General features: G+C 37.8%; 1 protein-coding gene across 11 annotated transcripts in view; it reads right to left on the bottom strand.

Annotated features, from left to right (window-relative positions):
• ARHGAP12 (Rho GTPase activating protein 12) overlaps nt 1-24,157 on the bottom strand; it is a 113,671-nt gene that overhangs the window by 9,539 nt on the left and 79,975 nt on the right. For 6 of the 11 annotated variants that reach the window (XM_082452820.1, XM_082452825.1, XM_082452826.1 and 3 more), the window contains 6 exons: nt 21,638-21,712; nt 21,294-21,308; nt 14,243-14,304; nt 10,081-10,162; nt 4,237-4,338; nt 1,543-1,641 (listed from right to left, as the gene is read on the bottom strand). In XM_082452820.1, the coding sequence (XP_082308946.1) occupies nt 1,543-1,641; nt 4,237-4,338; nt 10,081-10,162; nt 14,243-14,304; nt 21,294-21,308; nt 21,638-21,712 (435 nt within the window). The remainder of the gene's footprint in view (nt 1-1,542; nt 1,642-4,236; nt 4,339-10,080; nt 10,163-14,242; nt 14,305-21,293; nt 21,309-21,637; nt 21,713-24,157) is intronic. The other 5 variants (XM_082452823.1, XM_082452827.1, XM_082452828.1 and 2 more) reach the window with 2 other exon arrangements.

Raw genomic sequence — 24,157 nt, 5'->3', positions numbered from 1 at the left:
ACTTAATCAGAGTTTCTATATGTTCATTATATTAACTGTTCAGTTGTCTGTCCTCCATAATCTTCTGTCTTTGACTGCAAGCTCCATGCATAAAGGTGCAGCATCCGGTTGCACGCTGCTATACCCCAGTGCGTAAGGCACTCACACGTGTGTGAGATGGACGCAGGCACCCTTGCTCTCAAGGGGTAGCGAGCACATCGCAGTGACTAGACCTGCAAGCCCGTCCTGGGTAGAGTAGAAGGTACATTTGAGAAGACAGACTGGGCTCAGGTTGTTGAATTCTAATAGGAGTCACGTAAGGTTTCTGTGCAGGGGAGGATTATAAAAGTGACGTTAGGAAGTTTCATACAGTAGTGGCATTAACAATGCATTGGTGGGGGATGAGATGAAATAAGGAAAACTGTTTAGGAGGTTACTCTTAATATCAACATTTAAAGGCCTGTCCATGGTTTCAGGAATAAATGGAAAGAAAGGGACAAGGTTCAGAAATATCACACAATATTGCAAATTGCAAAGGAAGAATTCACATCTAGATGGGTAAATAATTTGCTAGAAGAGGTAAAAGTTGGAGGCGGAAGAGTTAAAGAATAGTCAGATTCCAAATCTGGGTGATTTGAACTGGGTGAATCATAAAATTTTGGAGCTTAAAAGGATACTTGCAGACAATCCAGTGCAATCTCTCTATTTTTTTTAAGTAGAAAAACTGAGACCCACAGAAGGAGAACACCTTGGTACAATCACAAACCTTATGAATAATGAAGCATCACCTATAAAGTCTCTGAAAGACATCTCCATCTCTACTAAAGCCAGTGATTCCCCAACTTTTTTTGTCTCCATTTAGTTTAAAACCTGTATCACATACTCCCGTAAGTATTCACTTTCATTTCACTTCTGTCACTGATACATGATCCTTAATCAGGAACCATGTCCCCATATGGTGAGGGGGTAAGAGTACAGTTTAAGAAAGTACAGCTTCTAGTTGTTTATTACTGCTCTTACAAACACAGCTTCAGAATATAAATGCGAGGTTCTTTTTGGTTGTAATACACATGAGAAGAAGTTTTCCAGGAACATGAGGGTACTCTGAGTAGAAAGGTCACTAGGAAAGAAAAAGTACGAATGACAAGACGACAGCTTCATGCATCTCACCATTTTGCTCAGGACCTGTTTCCACCAAATAGGATGATTTCCAAAGCATTCGCTCCATGAATAAATACTATGTACTAGGCACAGTTAGACTGTCCCTACCTCCTGAGCTATTTTTTTTTTTGAACCAATGCCTCATGTGAAAGTTATGTGAAATCTACTGGTGGCAAAATCCTATAAATGACAATGTTAAGTCACTCATCAGCCCCTGGGAATTGCTAAACTAATCACTGTCTTTCCTACCTCTGTCAAAATATGTATTTTTTAAAAGTATTTTTTCAAATATAAATTGGAAACTAGATATATAATAACCAGTTAGAAAGCAAAAAAAAAAAAAAAGAAAAGAAAAACAGCTCTAAAGTCAAAAAACAAAACTTACCTGCATCAAACACATACCTGATTACTGACAGTGCTACTGAGAACTTTAAACCACTCACTGATAACAGCATCGTTATCAGACTGAATCAGCAGTTCTGTTCCTTGACGGGTTTTCAGCTTTAGAGACAAGAAGGAAAAAAAAAAAAGTATGGTTAGTGCTTTCAATGACGTAAATAAATACATTTAATTCAAAGTCTACAAAACCACCAGAAGATTGGATGCCATATGTTATATTAATAGTGGAAAGGTTACAGTACTCCACAGTGATGGAATTATCTTTTATTTTAGTATAAAAGAATACCAGCTGGATTATTTTACAAAACATGACGTTTTTCTCACAGTAAATTCTCAACGAAAATCTAATAATTTAGGATCCCAAACTCCGTCACACAAACAACATAAAACTTGCTGGAATCTAGAATACTTTATCATTAAAAAATAAGTGGAAGTATCTACGCTGTGCATTTTAAATGAGAATTGAAACATAATTTGTTAAGAAATAAAATCTATAAAATTTTCACATAAATTTGAGAATTTCTCTCTCTGGCTAAAAAAATATATGTAGAAAGAGAATATACAAGAGTTAGACTTTCAATATTGACTATATAATAGGAAATTATAATGACTTGGTACAAAGAGAGGGCACAGACAATAAATGTCACAACCCTTTTGGACAGAAACATCACTAAATTGTCACATCAAGAACTAACTAAAGTAAGGACACTATATATGATTCTATATGAACGCAATAACCCATTTATGTATGATCTCCTGGGCTCAAAGTTTCTCACACCTGACTGAGGAAGAATTTTGAGGTATTTATAGAAATCATTCCTTCTATTTTCTGTTTGGTAAGTGTCTGATTTTCTTTTTTCCTAGAGGAACATATGGCAATGTTTCCCAAACAACATTCTGAGATATATTCCTCAAACAGCTCCTGAAGTAATGTTTTAAAAGGCATTCCTCAAAAAAAATCAAGAACTCATTATGTGATGTTAATTTGGGAAATGCTGGATTGAAAAGAGCTAAACAAGATTCTATCCTTCAAGACTTCTCGGAGTTTTGCTATTCCAGGGCGCATTCCTCGTAACAGAGGAATAAAATATACACTATTGCACAAATTTAATTGACCGTGGGACCTTCTTCATTCTGGAATGAAACAAGGCTATCTCAGGTAACAGTGACTTCCTTTCCTGCATTTCTTCTACAGAGTGGGCCAAGGTACTCTGTTAGAGGTTCTCACTTTATAAAAATAAGGAAAAACATGCAGTCTCTTTGCTCGAAAAGAAAATTTTTTTAATAACCTAGCGGGGGAATAATTTACAGATGACGAAAGCTCCAGGTGCATGAGAACAAGTGCTATGTTAAAGCTCCAGGTGCATGAGAACAAGTGCTATGTTAAAGCTCCAGGTGCATGAGAACAAGTGCTACGTTAAAGCTCCAGGTGCATGAGAACAAGTGCTATGTACAGATGATGAAAGCTCCAGGTGCATGAGAACAAGTGCTATGTTAAAGCTCCAGGTGCATGAGAACAAGTGCTATGTTAAAGCTCCAGGTGCATGAGAACAAGTGCTATGTACAGATGATGAAAGCTCCAGGTACATGAGAACAAGTGCTATGTTAAAGCTCCAGGTGCATGAGAACAAGTGCTATGTTAAAGCTCCAGGTACATGAGAACAAGTGCTATGTTAAAAGCATAAAGCAGCAGCATCTGTGCTGTGGTAACGTTTCTTGTGGGTCTTGGAAGAGAGGGAACATTGGACAAGGAGAGACCAGCAGCCGTTGGTATTAAAGGCAGGTTCATCAGGAGTGAAAACCCGGGTTCCACTCAGGAAGTATCAACTGTTCTAATCTGCCTGGACGACAGGCAGGAAAGACCTGAGACACGAGAGATTCTCTGCAAAGACGGGCCGAGCGCCCTCTGCTCTCCGCCTACGCAGCCCTGTGCAGTGTTGCCGCCCCTCCACCAGCGGGGGGCCGTGAATCCTCGGCAGCCCCGCGACCTGCTTTAGGCCACGGAACACACTGCTGTTTCACTCTCACATCCGGGCCCCAAGAAGCCTCGCGGCTCCCACTCTGGCCCGCCTGGAACCCTGACATGTGAAGAAGCCTGGGGTCAACTCCTTGAGGAGGAGAGATGGTGAGAAGGAGCCCAGCCAACAGCTGGCACCAACCCTGGAGGGGGGAACTAGACTGTCAGCCCCAGTCAAGCCACTGGATGACTGAAGCCGGGTGACGTCCCGGTGAGATCAGAAGAACCATTCAGCTCCGCACAGGCCAAACCAAACAAACAAAACGGTTCTTTCCTCAGGCTACTAAGTTTTGGGATGGTCTGTTAGGCAGCAATAAGTAACTGATACAGGATCATGTATTACCGCAGCCGGCTTTTAATGACAAATAGGAAGGTTTTAATTTGCTTTTTAATATTAGAGTTGGTAGGCAAAGGGAACCACACCCTTTTATTGTTGCTGGGGAAAGGCACGACTTGTGGAACAAAGGCTTGTAATACATCATCTGAGATCCAATGACTTATGCAAATGAAGCCAGATCTTTACACCAGCTTTTTTCCTTAAATTATGATACAAAGTAACTTAATGACTAACTTTGCCTTAACTAGTCACACTGAAAGACCATTTCCCGAAATAACTCAAAACAGAACATGAAATTACTATGGTCAAGAATGTGGATTATACTTAGAGAATAATTTATTACCTCAAATACATTCTTTTTGCTGGATTTATCCTTTGAAGCCATCTCAATCGTCGCCCCCTTAAGGTCCACTGTGAACTCTGGTTTGGACTGATTACTCCCAAACTTCATTTTAGAAAAAAGGAAAAACCTTTATGTTATATTCATGTACATGTGTGTATCCAAAAAGAATAAGGCCAATTTTATATTAACAATAAATCAAAAAGGTGGTCACCTCAAATTCCTCTTCTCTTTTTGTATTATAAAATAACAATTCCTACTTTAAATTGAAATTGAAAAATGTAAGACATGATTATATATAGTTCATAGAAAAGGAAACAAAATGGCTCAACCTCCATCATTATAAGAAAAATACAAAATAAAGCCATAGTAAAATCTTTTTTCACCCATTAGTGCAAAAACAACAAAAAAAGTTCGATGAAAAACTGCATTGGTGAGGCTACAGAGTAATAGGCCCTCATTTGCAAGTAGGATATAGATCGGAACTCCTAGAGAAGAAAAATTGCTTACTATATTTACAAATTTATAAATACACGTATCCTTTGGCTTAGCAATTCTATTTTTTGGAATTTATTCTAACCTATCTATGACTAGGTAAAATGATGTATTCAAAAGGCAATATTCTTATATATGTATAAATAATATCTGGCAGAAAACGAAGTTCTTTTCCACCTAATAAATATTCTCTAAACCTGATTTTGTGCTTTCAAGGGTTATTTTCTTATCAACTATTTATGTTGTCGACAACTAACAATAACTTGTAAACACAAAATCCTAAGCCCCATGTTCTTCTATTCAGCCTTTGCTAGAAATAAAAACTAGAGCCACGTGCTCTAAAGCCTCAGCAATTTAATGAGGAACGTGAACAGAAGAGGAAAACAGCTGACATGGGTGGTTTGAGAAGAAGCCGCACTTAGCTATTATATTTTGTTAACCAGATAAGGACAAGATTAGAAAATATCAGAACATTTATGTTAAATATAGACCTACTCTGTATCTTGCCATCATAACTTAAATGTCTGTTTAGTCTGTTAACTGAGAATAGAAAATAGCATTCCTATGTTAGTGTAGGGTTTGGGGGTTTTAAAGTCTTTAAGGGCTGATGAATTGTAATCTTTAAGGTCATAAAGATTTGTTACAGGAAATTTCATTTGCTAAAATATTTTCAAATTATGTTTGTCATTGGAAATGGATCTTACCCCCCCCCATCTTGTGGTAACTTACCGCTATTCATAACATTAATGACTACTTCGTAGTTTCACATTTAATAAATGGTTTGATTTCATCTGTTCCCACTTACTTCATCTTTTCAGTGTGGACTTAAATAATATACTTGTTATAACGAAACAAAACTTAGGATATTATATGGAATTTATTAGTGGAATCAAAACAAAATTTAGGGTATTTCATGGAATTTTATTAGTGGTATCATAATAAAATTCACAACAAAAATTTCAACAATTCTACAAAGCCTTTGCCTTCCTTAGTACCTTCTGTCATTCAAAAGACATGTAATTAATCATAAAGCTATGATGGGTACAGATAACTTTCTGAGCAAATCTGATATATCTCAAACGTCACAAAACTTAAATGGACACATTTAACAAAATGATAGAAATCAACTTAATTTAACTTGTCATCATAACATGCTCTGTAGATAGTTAGCTATAAGGTAAGATATAAGTAGCCAACCAAATAAGTTATAGCAACCAAATATAAATGTCAATACAATCACATGACATGGAATGCTATAAAAATGCTTCAATGTGGTTGGCAAAATTTTGGGTTTGTTATCCATTATTTCTCAAAATCTAGTCCTGCTTTTCTCTACTGTAATCATCGCTCCAATGCATTCATGGCAAAGAAAACAGAACTACCGTGGCAAAGGACATGCAACAAGAACACATACAGTGACAGCGGACACAGGAGCAGATTTTACATATGCGACAGCAGGCCGGCGGCTGACAGAGTTTGTCCAGGAAGAAAGCAGCGAGAGCAGGAGCTCAGAGACTGAACCCTGCCGGCAGAATGACTTGATGGGAAAAGGGAAGAAAATGACGATGTCATTACAGTGCACAATGGCAAAGTGACGTACAAGAGAAAACCGTAACGGAACCAGCGAGGACAAAAATAGGACTCTGTAAGCAGGTAACACAGGCCAAGCTGCATCTCCAAAATATTTTTCAAAGGCCCTAGAATTTATCTCAGAGTATTTTCTGACTTCTGAATTTATTCTATAAATTCATGTTTTATTTTTAAGATGAATGCTTCATACAACTTACTTTAAGCTAACTTGTTCTCCCGTATACTCACAATGGAAGCCTTGGGGGAATGGAGAGGAGTCCCTGAGCCCCTCCTGTGGACTGCGGGCCTTGTCCTCTGGTCCCTGTCTGTGTCCTCTCTCGGGAGAGGCCCTGCCACCCAGCTTGCCCTCCCCTTCCTCTAGGACAGTGCATCTCAACCAGAGGCGATTCTGCCACTCGGGGACGTCTGGCAATGTCTGGAGACGCTTTCAGTTGGAGGTGGGGTGCTGCCGTTACCTGCTGAACTCCCCAATGCATAAGACAGTCCCCACAACAAAGTATGATCTGGTCCAAAGAAGCCACTACTTTTAGAAATCTGAAAGCATCGTGTAAATGAATTTGAACAACTACCAATATCTGTGGGGTGACTTTTGAAATACTCAAGGAATATGAGTATTTAAATCTGCAAGGAACACAGTGTATGTCGTGTCGGCTTATGACTGTGCACGTGCTGGTCCCCCTGTTACAGTGTAAGCTCTGAAGACGGGGGTCACGTTACTCACTTCTGAACCGCCAAGCCTAACACCAGGCCCAGAACAGAGCAGGCTTTTATGTCTGCTGAACAAATGAGGTGAAGGAAGTAAGAAAAGGGCAAGTATAATTTAAGTTACTGATATAACAACCCGGGAGATAACTAATATTTTCCAGAAAACAAGTGACGTCTACCTATCCCAAGGAGAAGGAAAGGCTCGCTGGATTCTGGATGATACAGCATTGGTGTAAAATTATCTTAGAGTGGAGCTGCGTGTGGCATATGCACATTTCATTTACTCAGTTTTTACTACCCATGCGACCAAAAATAAACACAAAGCATGAATGGTTTTCTAAACACAGAGCTTCAAACAGTACGGATGATTTTGCCCAGCATCCCATCGATGAGTATATATGCCCTGGAGTCGACTGTAAGATTTGAACTGGCTATTTCTTCCAGTGGATCTCGGTATAGGTTTTTGCACCAGGTGTGAAACTAATCTGTAAAGAACCATACTTCTCCAGCATGGCCCCGGAACAAACCATCTGAACCCAACTGAAGGAAAAGCAATCTCTTCTAACATCAAAGGAAAAAACTGGCTCTGCGAGAGACTGACTTCTCACAGCATCTTCCTGAGAGACACTCAAGGGAAATTTTCACTATAGGTGATTTTTGTCTTTTGGGCTTATGTGTTAGCCTCAGGTTAGGTGTGATTTCACTGTATAAACAGGATAACATTTTACCTATGAAAGATCTAGCTGGTGACCGAGCAGGGAAACATAGCTAGGATTCTTTCAAACCCTTTTTGAACAATCCTAATTACAGAGTTAATTAAGAAGCATCTTGCATATTTCATCAATTTTTAATATTCATGAGTGTTGTATATGTCAAAATATATTACACATACTTACACACTTTTTATTTGAATAATCTTACTAGCTTTTACTTAGACCACTTAAATTAGTTTTCGTTCCCTTAATATGTGTTACATATGGGAAGAAAAAGCAAGGCAGTTTGAGATTTTTTAATTAGCCATAAAATAAAAATTAAGAATTGACTGTATAAACAAGCATTTTATCATATCCGTTTAGTTTTTAAGACTATAAAACACCGTGTGACTATATTTTATTTAATTATACCAACCTGAAATGATTACCATAATGTACTGTATTATTAACAACATATTAATAAAATTTCATTTAAAGGCAAAAATTCAAAGAGTAAATCTCTAAAGTTAAAACTCCATTAAGAATTCTCCAATTTCAAAATTGGCTAGCTCAGTGAATTTTAAGCTACGCTTCTGCTATTACCACATGGTAATGCAATAACACAACTTTAGCTGATAAACAGAAATACCCTGTGTCGGCATTAGTTTTAATCATGAGTTCTGAATTATGTAAGGTCTTCAAGAGACCTTCATAAAATGCAACCAGCCTGTACTAATGGTTCTGTGCCAGGGTATTCACTTAACATCTTCAAATTTTTTTTTAAATTTCATTTTCTTTAAATCACATACATTATCTGCCTACCTCAATGATGCCTCACTTACCAAAATGATCTATGTACTTGTTTTATCTGTATATACCACAACCTTCAATATTTAGGGGTCAGTAATTATCAAACAAATGACCATTATCCAGCTTTCTTCAGGAACTTTTTTATTATTTTAATCTCTAATTGCTTCTCCATTCCTTTTCTTTCATTCACTTCACTCAGTTTCAAATAAAAGTTGAGCCACGAGTAGGAAGAAGAAATTTAACTGCATCTTCTTCTAGAAATGCATTAATATAAACAAAAAAGTACCATATGCTTCACCTCAGGGGAAAAAGGAGAAATAATTATCAATTTACTTTAAGACAAGTCAAACAAAAATTTCAATCTTTTAATGTGGAAAGCATATCACAGGTCAGTTCCACTGTACTGGCTGACCAGAGAGCAAATCAAAGCATCAGTGAAGCAAAAGGGGAGAAACATTCCAGAAAGTTCACGTTCGTGCTCAATCCAGCAGATTTTTGGGGTTGCCATATCAGAGTATTAGAGGACTAATATGCTCTGTGGCAGTCCTGGCTCAGAACAATGTTACATGGTTGCACTGTAAATGTAGATGACTAAAATTTGCTTGAATTTTACAAATGGATTTCTCTTTTATCAAACGTAAAGTCAATAGATCCTGTTAATTTTAAATCAACTCTGTAATTGTAAGAAATACTGGTTAAGGCAGGATATAAAGCAGACTAAAAACATTAGACTAATTTCATTTTAAAACCTTTTTGGAAATATCCAGAGCATGGACTCTGGAGCCAAAATGGTACCCAGATCTGTCACTTAGTAGCTGTAAGACCTTGAGCGAGGCACTGAACTGTTTTCTCATCTCCAACAGGGGGAGAGGGAATGATAAACAGTACTCTCCCAGAGTTAAGAGGATAATATATATACCATCCTCTACACTTAGAACAGGACCTAATACATTTTCAGCATTCAAAAAATGTTAGCTATTATGACATGTCACAAATTATAATTTTTGGTATTTGTATTACAAATAACCAAGGAGTAACGATAGTAAACACTCAAATATACGAAAAGCTTCAAAGTCCCACAAGTAATGGTGACATTTCTTTTTCTTCTCAAAGCTGGCTGATATCATATATAGACATGGAAACCTGACTAGTCTCCAAGGGTCAGATCACAATTCAAGGTGGGGCTTGTCACATGACTGCTTATTTTCTGACTAAATATCTGAAAGAGCCAAGTCACAAACACAGGAAAGCTTTGGCATCCTGAAAACAAACCAAGAAATATATCTGTTCTCTAATGCCCAAGTAGTAAGGCCACCTTTCAGTTCGATGCATAAAATATAATTGGTTGGTTTTAACAATATGAGTCAGACTTTTCTAAGTAGCCCTTTTCTTTCTCTTGTGAGTCAAAATGCATCTTTAACTAAGAAAACCTCATTTACTCTTATTTGCAAGCTAGCGGTAGCTAGGAGGACTCTGGAATACTTCGTGAAGTTCAGGTGCAACACCATCCACATAATTTAAATGTAGAAAGCCTCCAAAGAAAGGAAATACTTACCCAACTTGTGCTACTTCCTTGAGTTTTGGTAAACAGTAAAGATGAACCCTGCAACACGGCCCAAGAAGACAACCAGTTCTTTCTGTAATGATAAAGATGGCCAATTAAAGCTCCATATCCAGTTTTTCCCACCAAATTCAAAAACTTAAAACCTACTTAGCTGTTATCAATGTCGTCCACAATTTACAGTCATACTGACATTCTAATTGTTTTTATTGGGGATATAATTCTAATGGAAATTACAATCATTTACCGACCCCAAAACAAATGAAGTCAATGAGAGATGTAAGTTATCAGAATAACTACACACCTAACTATGTGCACTGGGGGGTGATCCAGCACATCTGTGATCAAGGGCGCTAATTTAGAGTCACACGGACTGAACACTGCATTTGGCAAGAATTCTTATTCACAGTTAAAAATTCGACAAGCATGCTCATCTTACCTCATTCTCTGTAGATACAGATTGTTTCATATCTCTTAGTTATCTTCCTTCCCCTAATAAGGCTACACCAGGTAAGCGGTAGATCTTATAAATTACATGCTGGTTGATAACTAAGGTTACTATTACTAAAATGAGGCTTTTAAAAAATCTTCCCTAAATTACAAAATCAACACACATACTCCATCAAAACTCTGAACGTAGAAATGTATACAGAAAAAGGCCCCATTTCTTCTCCTTCAACCCCCTCTCCAGAGGTAACCAGTGTTTACCCTATAAGGCAATATAAGTGCTGGCAGGCTAAAATGAACGTCAAATGTATCTTCCACAGGAATTTATTAAGGCTCACCTTGCAGCCAAACATATGGCCAGTTTTGTGAAAACTTTATAGGCCCTCAAAAGAAGGTTTATTCTCCATATTCAGAATGTAGAATTTAATATCTACCAATTAGACCTACTTGATTATTTTATGACTTTTTATGTCCACTTGAACTTGAAAAGCAAAATAAAGTTCACTCCTACTGAGTCTCTATTTTTCCTTTTATTTCCTGTTGTTTTGCTTATGGTCATTAACACTACTTACTCAGTGAATGGCTATTTCTAATGATAAGATCTTCACTGTGGATTGATCCACAGTGCTTTATCGTTTTAAAGATGCTCAGTGCCTTCCCCCCTGAGTTGAACCTGTCTGCTATTAAGATCCCTATTCCTGCTTTACTTTTTATGCCTTTGATATGCCTTTTTATTTGTTTTAACTTTTCTGAATCATTTTTCAGATGTCTCTTTTGTATGTAATATTGAATTGGGTTTTGCTTTGTGTTTCAGTCTGAGCACCTTTTTCTTTCAACGGATGAATATAGTGCATTTACATTATTTATACTGATATGACACATATGTTTGGTACCTGTTCTGTCATCATTTTATTATATTTTCATTTATTTTATTATTTTGTTTTGTGTGGATCTCAAGATATTTTGGAAGGATTTATTTTCATTGGTAAATTTATTTTATATTCAATCTTATATTTCTTTAGATAATATCCAACTTCTCTATGCTGAAAAATGCTAAAATATATTCCCACTTTAAAAATATATATATATGTATTTCCACTTTAAATAAACTTTTTGAGTTTAATTTTCAAAATCAAAAAAACTGTAGAATGTATATCTCAGAACAAATATTGAATATTTGGATACTGAATGAATGACAGTATCCAAATATTGAGTTGCAGGTAGAATTAGTCATACCTTTTTCATGGAACCAATTTTTTCCTGAACAAACAACTGACGGATACACTGTGATTATTTAGACTTGACTACTTGGCAGGTAGACATTATCTCAAAAATAAATGAAGTGAGCCTTTCATTTCAAGGAAAATAAATGATAGTATATGTTCACAGTAACAAATTAAAGCTTTCAAACAGAAAGCAGAATTTTGGAAAACTTGGCACATCTGCCACTGTGAGGTTGACAATATTCCAAAACTTACTGACTTTGATGATGATATTACTGATTTATGATTCTTTGATATTATAAAATAAAATGTGCCAACATTTGAAAAATGGGCAAACTTACTAGTAAACCAGTATTTTCCAAATGACCTACAAGATGCTACAAAATTATGTATAGGTAAAGATTCATTCACAATGCAACACAGACCCATGGATTTTAATGTAACTGAGTACTGAAAATTCAAGGATAGTTTTTCAGAATCTTCATTGCAACTAACATTTTTGGCGTTTTGGTGTAGCAGAAAAATACGCACAATTATCTGAGAAGGCTATTAAAATATTCCTCCCTTTTCCAACTTTATCTATGTAAAGGAGCATTTTCTTTATATACTTCAACCAAAATAATATGTGGCAACAGACTGACTGCAAGCAGAGATGAGAATCCAGGTGTCTTCCATTAAGCCAAATAGTAAATATTTCTGAAAACATAAAACAATGCCACGCTTCTCATGGAAGTTTTCTGCATTAGAAAATACAGGGGGTTTTCTTCATAAAAGATGTTATTCATGTTAACATGTAACAGGTTATTAGTTTTAAAAGAGTTAATAGAGATTCTTAAAATTTCTCAGTTTTAATTTCTTACAGTAAATAATTCCAGATAAACTATACAGACAAAAGTTCTTTGCACTAACCAATAATTTTTAAGAGTTTAAAGAGGTCCTCAGAGCAAAATGTTTGATAAACACTAAAATACAGGAAATTCAAACACCACTGTGCTCGGCTCTATGTAAATAAATTTGAATATAATGAAATGGATGATATTCCTAGGAAAAGTATTCCAAAATAAGTAGAAAATCTAAAAAACTAATTATCACAGGAAAAACGACAACAATGAAAACAGGGAAAGTGGCCAAAGACCTATCTGCACTACATACGCCCAAAAGGGAGAAAAGAAAAAAAGATCCAATTCACATGACTTCTACCAAGGAACAGCTTCAGGAACAGATAATTGCAGTATTTGTAAAACTATTTCAAAGCACTTAAAAGAAAAACTTCCAAGTACCAAAATCTGACAAAGACAGTTCAATTAAAGCAAATCTTAAAAACTCAACTACATGTAAATTTTAAACTCTTTCTTAAACAACAGACTGATCTCACTTTGGCTATAAAACCATAGCATTTCAGCAGTTTTTTAAAACTGGGGAAAATGCAACTTATCTTACAAAGAGTTAATTTCCTTAATTTATTAACCAAAAAAAAACCAACAACCCAACAGAATAAGAGACAAAGGGTATAAACTGATAATTCAACAACAACAACAAAAAAGAAATATAAATGGCTTGTGGTACTCTACCCCACTAAAAAGAAACACAAATAAAAATACCATTTTCTCTCAAATCTCTATTAGCAAAGATCAAAGAGTTTGACAACATACTGAATGGGCAAAGGCATGGAGAAATCCAAGGCTCCTGAGGTTGGAACTGACTGAGGGCCTTAGGGCACAATTTGGAATTGTATGAAAATGACCAACTGCATATGGCCTAGCAATTCCACTTTCATAAAATATGTTCTGCAGGCATATCTACATACTTGCAAAATGAACCGTGCAAGACACGGAGGGTAATACTGTTTGTAATAGCAAAAAATGGAAACATCCTAAATGTCTACCAATAGACAGGTACATTTACATACTTTCAAATAAATAACAGTTAAATAAACTATGATGCAACCATACAACATACAACTATGCAGCAGTTAAAAACTATGTGCCAGCTGTACATGCAATGAAATAGCACCATCTCCAAGATAAACTGTTAAAAGATGGTGTTAAAAAAAATTTAATCTATGCACATATAAATATATCCATTTTCTAGCTCTGGAGGAAGACAGTACATCTCACTGGACATAACTGGTTACCTCTGGGGAGGGAAACTGATGGCTGGTGACTGACTTTTGACTACACGTTTTGTGTACGTTTGTATTTTGTCATGTGCATTTATTACTTATTGAAAAAAAATTTTAATAAAGCTAATGCCTGCTCAGAATCCTCTGCCTTATCACCTCTGAATTTAATCTTACCTTAAGAAATACGTCAAGGCAAAGAAAAATTTTCCTCTACTTCCTGACAATCTTATATACATGATATTAGAAAATACACTTGAAATTCTTTGAACCTGTTAATCACTTCTACTAGAATATAATTATATTCAGTTTTTATTTATATCAATCAGATGAAACATGTGAGAACATTAATGATCTGTGTACTTACCGAACCTTTTTCCCATTTTCAGTAATTTTTGTTACATTTAATAATCCATATTTCTCTTGACCCTATGATATGGAACAGAGGTATTACTGTTTATAGATCATTCATACAATGAGGTCCAAATTCTTACATAGGACTGAATCAAAATGATCTGGTACTCTAAATATTAGCTTAAAAGAAAAGATCAGTCAGTGTGTAATATGGTTAGTTCTAGACTACCTTAAGAATATAATTTCTTAATATGTCTGTAAAGTTTTTTTCAGTTATTTTTGTAATTAAACACTTGGTCTTCTCAAGTAATAGCAGCCATAAGGTGAAATCAAATTAAATTTCCATATGAGTGCTACAAGTCAGCACTGGAAAAATGATTTATGACTTCCTGTTCAAGGCAAGTGATACGATGCTATAAGTACCACAGAAAAGGAACTGTTTACTTTGCTGTCATTTTACAACAGTATAGTCTGAAAATTATTTCAGATACTAAGCTACTTTATCAGAATGTGAAAATAAGTAGGTAGAACAAATGCAGTGACTGTATTTAATAAATTACTTAAAAGTAAGTGGCACTATGCATAGAACTGGCCTTAATGTGGCATAAAGAATTCAATATGTACTTCATTAAACATATTATCAGATGGCAAATTGGGCTCTGGACGAACTAGATCTATTAGTCAGCTGATGTAAAACACGGCAACACAGCTTTATCATCAAACCCTAGGAAGGCAAAAGTCACTGTGCTCAAGTTAAATGTTATCTTAAAATTCTTCCAGGTGGAAGTGAAGAAGCACTTTCTCATTGCGCTAGCCTTCTACAGTCAAATGAATTTAATCAAAATGAGCTTGTGCCTACAGCAATCATCCATGGGTGAGCACTGTATGAGAACGACAAAGCAGTCAGTTTTACTTCAGTTACAACACACACGCAATACACACACATACAGGAAAAAACACTCTCCGTTCAGAATTTATTTCTAACTATTTACCTCAGCTATTTTCTCAATGTACTTTAATTAGAAAAAAATTCTTTCTTGTATGAGAGATAAACATAGCATTATTTTCTCACTAATGTCTAAAAGATAATGTTTGAAAGTTTCGCCTGGTCTGATAATAACTCACATCTATAGACAAAGCTGACAAACTATTATGCTATTCACTTCTGTTATACTGGGAACTTGGGAAATATCCATATTACTATAATTTTTTCACAAAGCTTAGGTTGGATCTCCTTAGACATGCAAGCCTGATACGTTTCATAAGAGCTCTCTGTTGCCTCTCAATAAAAACATCAATGACACGGTGATAAGTATGCACAGGATGTTACGTAAGAACTTTCCCAATTTACCATCAGAAGCAGAGAGGGAAAGAAAACCTTTCAACGATCTAGGAACTAAGTCACATTAATCTGGGAGGATGGGCGCTGGTGATGTGAGCACAGGCGCTGGAAGGGCGGAGGTGGGAATAAGCCTATTAAACAACACCAAAGCTGGAACTATGCAGGGTGAAACAGCCGAGATAGGAAGGAAATGCCAGCATCCAAACAGGAAGAAAAATGCAAGGGACAGCAGCAGTGACAGACGGCCAAAGCCTAAAGGGGAAAGAGACACTCTGGATCAGGGATTCTTACCTGGGTCGTGGATGGACCAACACTGCACATAATCGTGCATGTACACGCATCAATCAAGGGAAAGGCCCAGAGCTCTCATGAAGTTCTCACAGGGACCAAGACCCAAGCGCTAATGCTCTAAGTAGTAAGCACTCGAACGTGAACATAAAATAAGAACACAATGTGCCACGTCCAAAATGTACCAATGCAATGACCATGACCACGCGGTGTGAGAAGTGCTCTGAGGAAGGCATCCCTAACTCCACCTGAGAGGGGAGTGGGGAGGAAGAGAAGCTTCCCGGAGACCCCGAGCCAGGAGTGAGGAACAGGAGTCGGCCAGACAGAAACGACAGACGGGTAAAGGCACAGACGCTGGAAGGGCATCATCTCTACGAGGCGTAAGTTCCCTCAGCGTACGGGGTGCAGGGGAACAGCAGCAAGAGAGGGGGGCAGTGGAAAGAGTGAGGCAGGAGCAGGTGACGCAGAGCCACCGGAACGCTATTCTGATAATTCCTATCAACGCAAGAGGTGCTGGCGGCCTGGCCCAGGGAGAGGCCGTGAGAGGGTGAAGAGAGGCCACACGTGAGAGCGAATCAGAAGACAGAACTGACAGGGACGGGACGGGACGGGAGGTAAGAGGCAAGATCGGGGAGACTCCCAGCCTGAGCAGCTGGGTGGCTGGGGGCCCTCAGCTGCGACGACAATCTTTAGAGAAGCCGCCCCCGACCCCTCCGGTAGGAGCCCTCCGCCCTCCAATGACTGACGCCGGCCCCCAGTTTGTTTCCTTCGTCGCACCTGACGCAAAGCACAATTACACGCTATTTATTCGCCACCTGCTGCCAGGCTCTGCGTTGGGGCCACATCTGCTGTGCTCACCCTGTGCGACCGCGCCCAGCACAGCGGCCAGCGTGGTGCCGGGGCTCAGCACGTGATCGCCGAAGTAATTAACCGGCAAAGCAGCCGTGCTATCGCACTACCAAGAAGTGGAAGAGAAGGTCAGTGATGCAGAAAATAAAGCTTCAACTCTTAAACACTGACGTTCTGAACTGGACAGAAAAGTGACAAGCAGGCAGATATAGGTTTGGCTATACAGGTGTAGCTTTCAGGGGGAAATTTAGGCAGATTATTATTTCATACTGTTTGGTATACTTTTCTCTACTTAACATGATTCAAAGTCAACCAGTGTTTTTGTGTAGCTTACTAAAATAACTTCATAAAAATACCTTGTTACGTCCTGTAAAAACTGCCCATACTCACACATGAATATTTCTTAGTCTAAATACGTCGATACTCCAAAGGAAACTTCGTGTTGAAAATAAGCAGGAATGTTTTAATATGAGCTGGCAAAATATAGTTAAATTTTAACCAAAAATATTGTAGTAAGATTGTCCTATCCTAATTAAGGCAAGAAAACAACAAAATGTCAGTTCTACTGAGTAATCTGGGAAAACTTCCACAGGTTCATAATCACTTTGCAGGCTCCAGAATTTCTAATTGATTTTACATTCATTTAGTAAGATAAGCATTTCCCAATTTTGGCTAATAATTATTATATATCAAAGTCAATACCTCCCATTAAAATCTTTACCTTCAGTTAATCATGTTATAATCATGTAATAAAAAGATTCTTTCTATACAGAGTGAGTAACCTTGCCCTGTGATATAATGTTGAAAAAGAACCAGTGTGATAAAACTTCCAGAGTAGGTAAATCCATACAGACCTTCAAACTAGAGGTTGCCATGGGGAGGGGAGAAGAGGTGGGGAAAGGTGCAATGACTCTTTAATGGTAGGGGTCTCCCTCTGAGGTGATGAAAGTGTCCTGAAACTGGGCAGGAGTGACAGCTACACACATTGTAAATACACTAAAGCCACTGAACTATATACTTTAAAGTGGTTAATGGCTAATTTTATGTTATGTGAATTTCACCTCAATTAAAAAAAAATGTTTAAAGAACCAGTGTTATAAAAAATTGTTTAAATCATGTTTTTAAAAAAGGCTTTAGGGCTTCCCTGGTGGCGCAGTGATTGAGAGTCTGCCTGCCAATGCAGGGGACACGGGTTCGAGCCCTGGTCTGGGAAGATCCCACATGCCGCGGAGCAACTAGGCCCGTGAGCCACAACTACTGAGCCTGCACGTCTGGAGCCTGTGCTCCGCAACAAGAGAGGCCGCAATAGTGAGAGGCCCGCGCACTGTGATGAAGAGTGGCCCCCACTTGCCACAACTAGAGAAAGCCCTCGCACAGAAACGAAGACCCAACACAGCCATAAATAAATAAATAAATAAATTAAAAATAATAATAAAAATTAAAAAAAAAAAGGCTTTAGAATAGTAATATTCAATGAAAAAAAATTAGCCTATTTGTCCACTAAACACTTTTGGTAACGAACGTGTTGAAATGTCCTTTTCTCCAAAGTGAGTAAAGCATTTTAATACCATAATTGGAAACACAAGGTCAAAAGCTCAAGTTTCCAAATTATATACTTAAAATTGTATTCAGTATTCAGTAAATGAGAACTTTAAAATGCACATCCTCATAGGCACATTGGGACAAATAGAATGAGGTTCTCAGATCAGCCTACAAAATCCTGTTTAATCCGTGTTGCAGTCAGATTTTAGAGAAATATCAATTTTAAAAAAATGTATACACTACCTATTTCAAAAAAGGACTTGAAGTGACTATGAAAAATAACAATGCATTTGAAAACTGGAAATACAACAAGAAAAAATGAACATGTTTAAAATTTATATTAAGGGATGAAATTTTAATCTGGTTTGATTAGAGGAGACTGAATGAAAACATCCTATGCTGCGTGAACAAAGCCTGTCAAACAAGACCATGTATTCTATGACTCTACTCATGTGAAGTGTCCAGAAGAGGCAGATCTCGTGAGATAGAAAGCACGTTACTGGCTGCTTAAGGCTTGATGGGATGTGGAAGTAGAGGGGTGACAGCAACGAGTACTTCTTTTCGAAGTGATGAAGATGGTCTAAAATGACTGTCCTGATGGGTGCACTTATCCGAACATACTAGAAACCACTGAACTGTATACTTCAAACGGGTGAACAGTGTAGTACGTTAGTCATATTTCAATACGGTTTTAATAAAAAAAGAGAGATTCAAGAGGTCAACAGGCAATCTGCAGAGATTTAAAGATGCCATCAGGTAACTAACACTGATTACGATGTCAGTTTCTTTTTCTTACCACTAAGGCTTTACACCAACCGGATTTTAACTCACAAAGAACTAAAGAAAAAAATCTGCTTGTATTAACTGGGTAAGAGTGGGAAAGGCAGGCAAAAGACTCCGTTCAAACAGGGCACGTAGAGAAGAGGGGGCAGAGGCTGCAGGAGGAAAGAAGGGGCTCTGGGGAGCAGAAGCCTGGGGGGCTAGACCGGGGCTTGGGGGGGGAGGACGCTGCACACTTACAGCGAAACAGAGCTGCATCGGCAACATTAACAGAGCTGCTCCTGTCTGTCTTCCACCTGAAGGCGAATGAAGAACGAAACGCAATCCTGCTGATGCAGTTCCCTGCCGTGGCCATGAGAGGGGACCCCGAGTCCGGGGCGGTCAGGTGACCGGCAAGCTCTTGAGGAAGGGGTAACTGCCCGGGGAAATAACTTGCAAACCGTCCTTTGTAACTCCCATGCGAACACTTATAAACTCATGTTTCCAGGATTACCGAGAAATTCCCTTTTACCAAAATGTAAATAATTTATAAAAGGTCTTCTCAGAAGTTACGTATTACCCATATTTAAAATAAGTTAAAAAGGGTTTCTGCTTCTTTTCTAGATGGATGGATAGATTAAGAATACTGCGGTAATAGCACCTTACATTCACACAGGAAATCCTGACAAAACCACTAAAATCATGTTCACTTTGATCTTTATTTAATGTTCATGCACCCAGGACTGTGTTAAATAATGCAAAAGACAAAAACTATTAGAAAGCAGCCCCTCTCTCTCTGAGTCCCTTCAGAGTTTAAACCCTTAGCAGAGAGCTGAGGGGCACACGAGGTAATTTTCACACCATTAATGCCATCAGTGACTTGAGAGCTCAGAGAAAAAGAAGAGCTGTTATTATGCCGAGGTGAGCGTGGGCAGGCCCTAAGGGGTCACCCACTGGTCAGCACAAGATTAAGTGTAGGTGCAGACAGGCTGAGGACCATGGTGGGCAGGGAACCCGCCTGAGCGATGTCAGCAGGACCGCTGGACAACACGTGATGGGAACCAGAAGACCTGATTTGCTCAGGGGATGGAGAAAAGAGCATCTGTGAAAAACCTGTGCCTGTAGAAAATCAGAAGTATCTTAATAACCAAGAGTCTACTATAGTTTCTTAAAATTAAGGAAGTAACAATAAAAGTTTGTCTTCTGGAAAGCTTTAAAAGTTTCATTTCTTCATTTCGGCAGAACTCCACGGAACAGCTGCTCTATGGCGCTGGGGTTACTCTGGCCCTGCTCTAAGGAGTCTTTCCCTTGTCTAGTGGGGAAGACATTAACTGAGGGTTGGAAGTTCCTACAAGAAATAGGAAATGAGAAGAGTTACTCGATTTTATGGAATCAAATAACATATAATTAAATGTTATTAAGAGTATCACTGGGAAACCTGACCAAATCTAGAGGATCTGAGGAAAATTCCGAGTCTGAACCAAGCTCTAAGGAACGAGCAGAAGTTGACCAGGCAAAGATGTGGGGGGAGACGGGTTTCAGGGCGTGAAGGGCCTGGAGCTGAAGAACAGGCTCCTTTGCAGAGAGGAGAGCAGCGGGGCTGCAGGAGAACACGCAAGGGGGGGCAAGGAGGGGGGACGAGGACCTGGGACAGGCGCCGTGCTGCAGACCTCGTCACAAAGTTGAGTCCTCCTGCTAAACGGAAAGGAGAGCCACTGGAGGGGACGAGCAGGAGGAGCAAGTCACAGGGAAGACCTGGGGACGGGGGGAGCTGCAAGCACCGAGACCAAGGAGAATTTCTCCAAAGCTACAACTAAAGAGAAGGGCTTCCCTGGTAGCGCAGTGGTTAAGAATCCGCCTGCCAATGCAGGGCACACGGGCTCGAGCCCTGGTCCGGGAAGACCCCACATGCTGCGGAGCAAGTAAGCCCATGCGCCACAACTACTGAGCCTGTGCTCCAGAGCCCGTGAGCCACAACTACTGAAGCCCAAGCACCTAGAACCTGTGCTCCACAACGAGAAGCCACCGCAATGAGAAGCCCGCGCACCGCAACGAAGAGTAGCCCCCACTCACCACAACTAGAGAAAGCCTGCACGCAGCAACGAAGACCCAACGCAGCAAATAAATAAATGAATAAATGAATGAATGAATGAATGAATGAATAACTAAAGAGAAGTCACTGCATCGCCAATATTACCTGGCCTAGGCTGGGCAATGCACTTGACAGCTGAGCAGGGAAAAAAAGGCATCTAAGCTCGTTAAGAAGGAGGGAAATGATTCTTACCTTTGGACTGCTGGCCTGAGGAAGGAAGGGTAAAGTGTAATTTGACAGTATTCTCCAGGGATTTTTATATTTATGTTTAAAAGCCAAACATAAATTCACTGCTTACAAATATGGTATACAAGTTGATCACGAAGATACCATATTTTGCATAAAAGGGGGAATTTTTAAATCAATAAAATCTGACTTTTAATTTAAACCTATTATCTGATTATTTTTTGAAAGACCAATGAAATTTAATAGAAGCCCAAGAGATATTTTTAAACATTACACTTAGAGAAAATTAATTTACTGAAATTGATTGAAATAATTGGACTATATTATCTATATGCTGCTATCATACTAACTGTATCTTGGTTCTTTGGTGAAGAGGGAGAAGACTCATTTTCAGGATAGCAGGGTTTTGAGGCAGTTGGAGATTCCTACAAGAAATAAGTAATGAAAAATGTTACTCTATTTCATATAATTATATTTCTCCCTCTACTCACAGTGGGAAAGCTTAATAACGGAGGCTAAGAAAAATTTTTTCCTAGTTATTTCCCTTCTATATTCAGCTATGAAACTAATATGGTACAGATGTGAAAACTACAGATGTCATAAAGTTTATGAAATATGGCATATTTTATACCAATTACAGTAAATTTAAATACCGCATACGTAATTACTCAAAAGAAGTGATGCATGTTGCCTTAAAATCATGATGTTGCATGAGCTTAAATTAACCATATTTAAAATAAGTAAAATCTGAACACTTACGGATAAAAATGTAACAGTCACCATACTAACGTGCTCTTGGTATGAATCCTGGTAGGATTAGGCAAGGAATAGTCACAGGAACTACTTGGCAACTGCCAGAATGAGAACTTGTATTAAGAAATTAAATTAAATTGCTATTAATATTTAATGTAATTTATAGCGAACTTTCCAATTATTAGAAATAAGCAAGATTGTTTAAAATGCAAAGAAGAAACCTTAGATTTACAGATTAATAACTCACCAGGAAAAAAAAAGAAATATTTTAATGTCTAAGCCTACAAGAATATATCATAAGAACAAACCAATAATGTGCATTTTTAAAGCAATTCTGCTTTGTCAATATTAAAACATGGTATGTGATTTCTACCTCAGATATCTGTAAAACTATTCATGGAGGATAAGACTGAAAAAAACATTTTTTGGTACCAACAGCCAAGCTCTATTTTTCTCTGTTCTCCTAGAAGCTTTGAATAATTTCAGGAAAAGAGAATTAGGAAAATCATATGCCAATGTCTATTATTATTTTTCCTATAAAACCAAATAATTTACTTGGACATTCATCTTCACATCTGTATCATCTACTTTACTATACTTATGAAACTGGATAACGTACTGTTGATAAGCCTGGGAATTTGTACTAAATCACAATACAAAAAACCATTAATAAAATCCATTCACTTAGAAAAAAAGTCTTCAGGTTTATATCCTGTACAATTCGTAAATACAGAAACCAGGTAGCAGTGAAACTGTACAGGGAAAATCCTTGACGGTAACAACCTTAAAATCCAAGACCTACACTATAAATGGAGAAAACATTAAAATCATTATCAAGTATATCTTTATAAAAATTAACTACATTTAATGTCCAAATATCAGTTTAGCCTCATTTAAGTATTTTTTCTAACAGCTTCAGATGTTTCACTTTCCAATTTCTTGACTTCTAAAGGTGTCTAATATGAAAACACTCTGAGAAAAAGAGGAAAGATTTGGTGACCCATAAACTAGAAAATTAGTAACTGAATAAAATGAATGGTAATTGTAACTTATTTTTCATGGCATCAGTCCTCCAGAAATGAAAACCATAGCAGATGGAGTAATAATGTAAACACAACGATTATAATTATTATAAACAATTTTACATTTACACATTTGTTTATGTATACTTATAAATGTATATGCATATATAAATACATCTTAAATGTCTACAAGCAGCAGGTTTTAGTAAAAATCATACACAGGCAGAAACAAACAGATGTATCCATACACACACACGCACACACACACGCACACACACGCACACACACCTAGCTCCACCAAGGTTGTCTGGCAACTGAATTAGAACCCATATCATCATAACGACATTCGCTACATAGTATTAGGTTTCTCTGATTACCTTTCAAGTTATACGCATTTCACCCCTTATCATATATTAGTCAGCTAGTTTGTTCTGGTATAGTCTCTCTTTTACAATCTCAAATCTTAAAAACGTGTATACTGTGTGATGATAAATAGAAGAGTTTACTTGGTGAAGTAGCTATCTATGACTCCATTTATAAAGGTGGCGGGGGAAGACATGTCTACCTAAAATAAGAAGAGCTCTGGTCTCAAGAAAATCATGTTATCACAGGCTGAAACAATTAGATGGAAAAGGATATATAATAAGAACTTCATGCAGGTTATTCTAACAATAGACTGAAAATGAATCTCAAGAAAGACTGTAAGGGAGTAACGAATTTTAAGTCTACATCACTAAAATAACCATCCTTTTTGTTCTAGTACGAAGAGGCAGTAGAGTTGGCTCAACAACGGCTTTTGCACTAGAGCTTTCATTACATACAGTAGGCGCTTTCTGTATACACTGAACTGTAATCTGGTTCCTGGAGTTAAATGAATTTTTCTATTAAAATCTCTAGGACTCTTACCTACACAGGTTAACCTCAATGCTAGTATATTGGGTTGGCCAAAAAGTTCGTTCGGGTTTTCCCACAAGCGCTTATGAAAAACCCGAATGAACTTTTTGGCCAGCCCAATATTTTCAAGCACTCTTCAATAGACAGACTCCAAATTTTCATTCCTTTAATATGCCCCCTACATTCAACCACATAACATCC

Source organism: Balaenoptera physalus, assembly GCF_965194825.1.
Source record: "Balaenoptera physalus genome assembly, chromosome: 2".
NCBI classification, from domain to species: Eukaryota; Metazoa; Chordata; class Mammalia; order Artiodactyla; family Balaenopteridae; genus Balaenoptera; species Balaenoptera physalus.
Note: the sequence above shows the minus strand (reverse complement) of the source record. Positions and strands in the feature narration are given on the sequence as shown.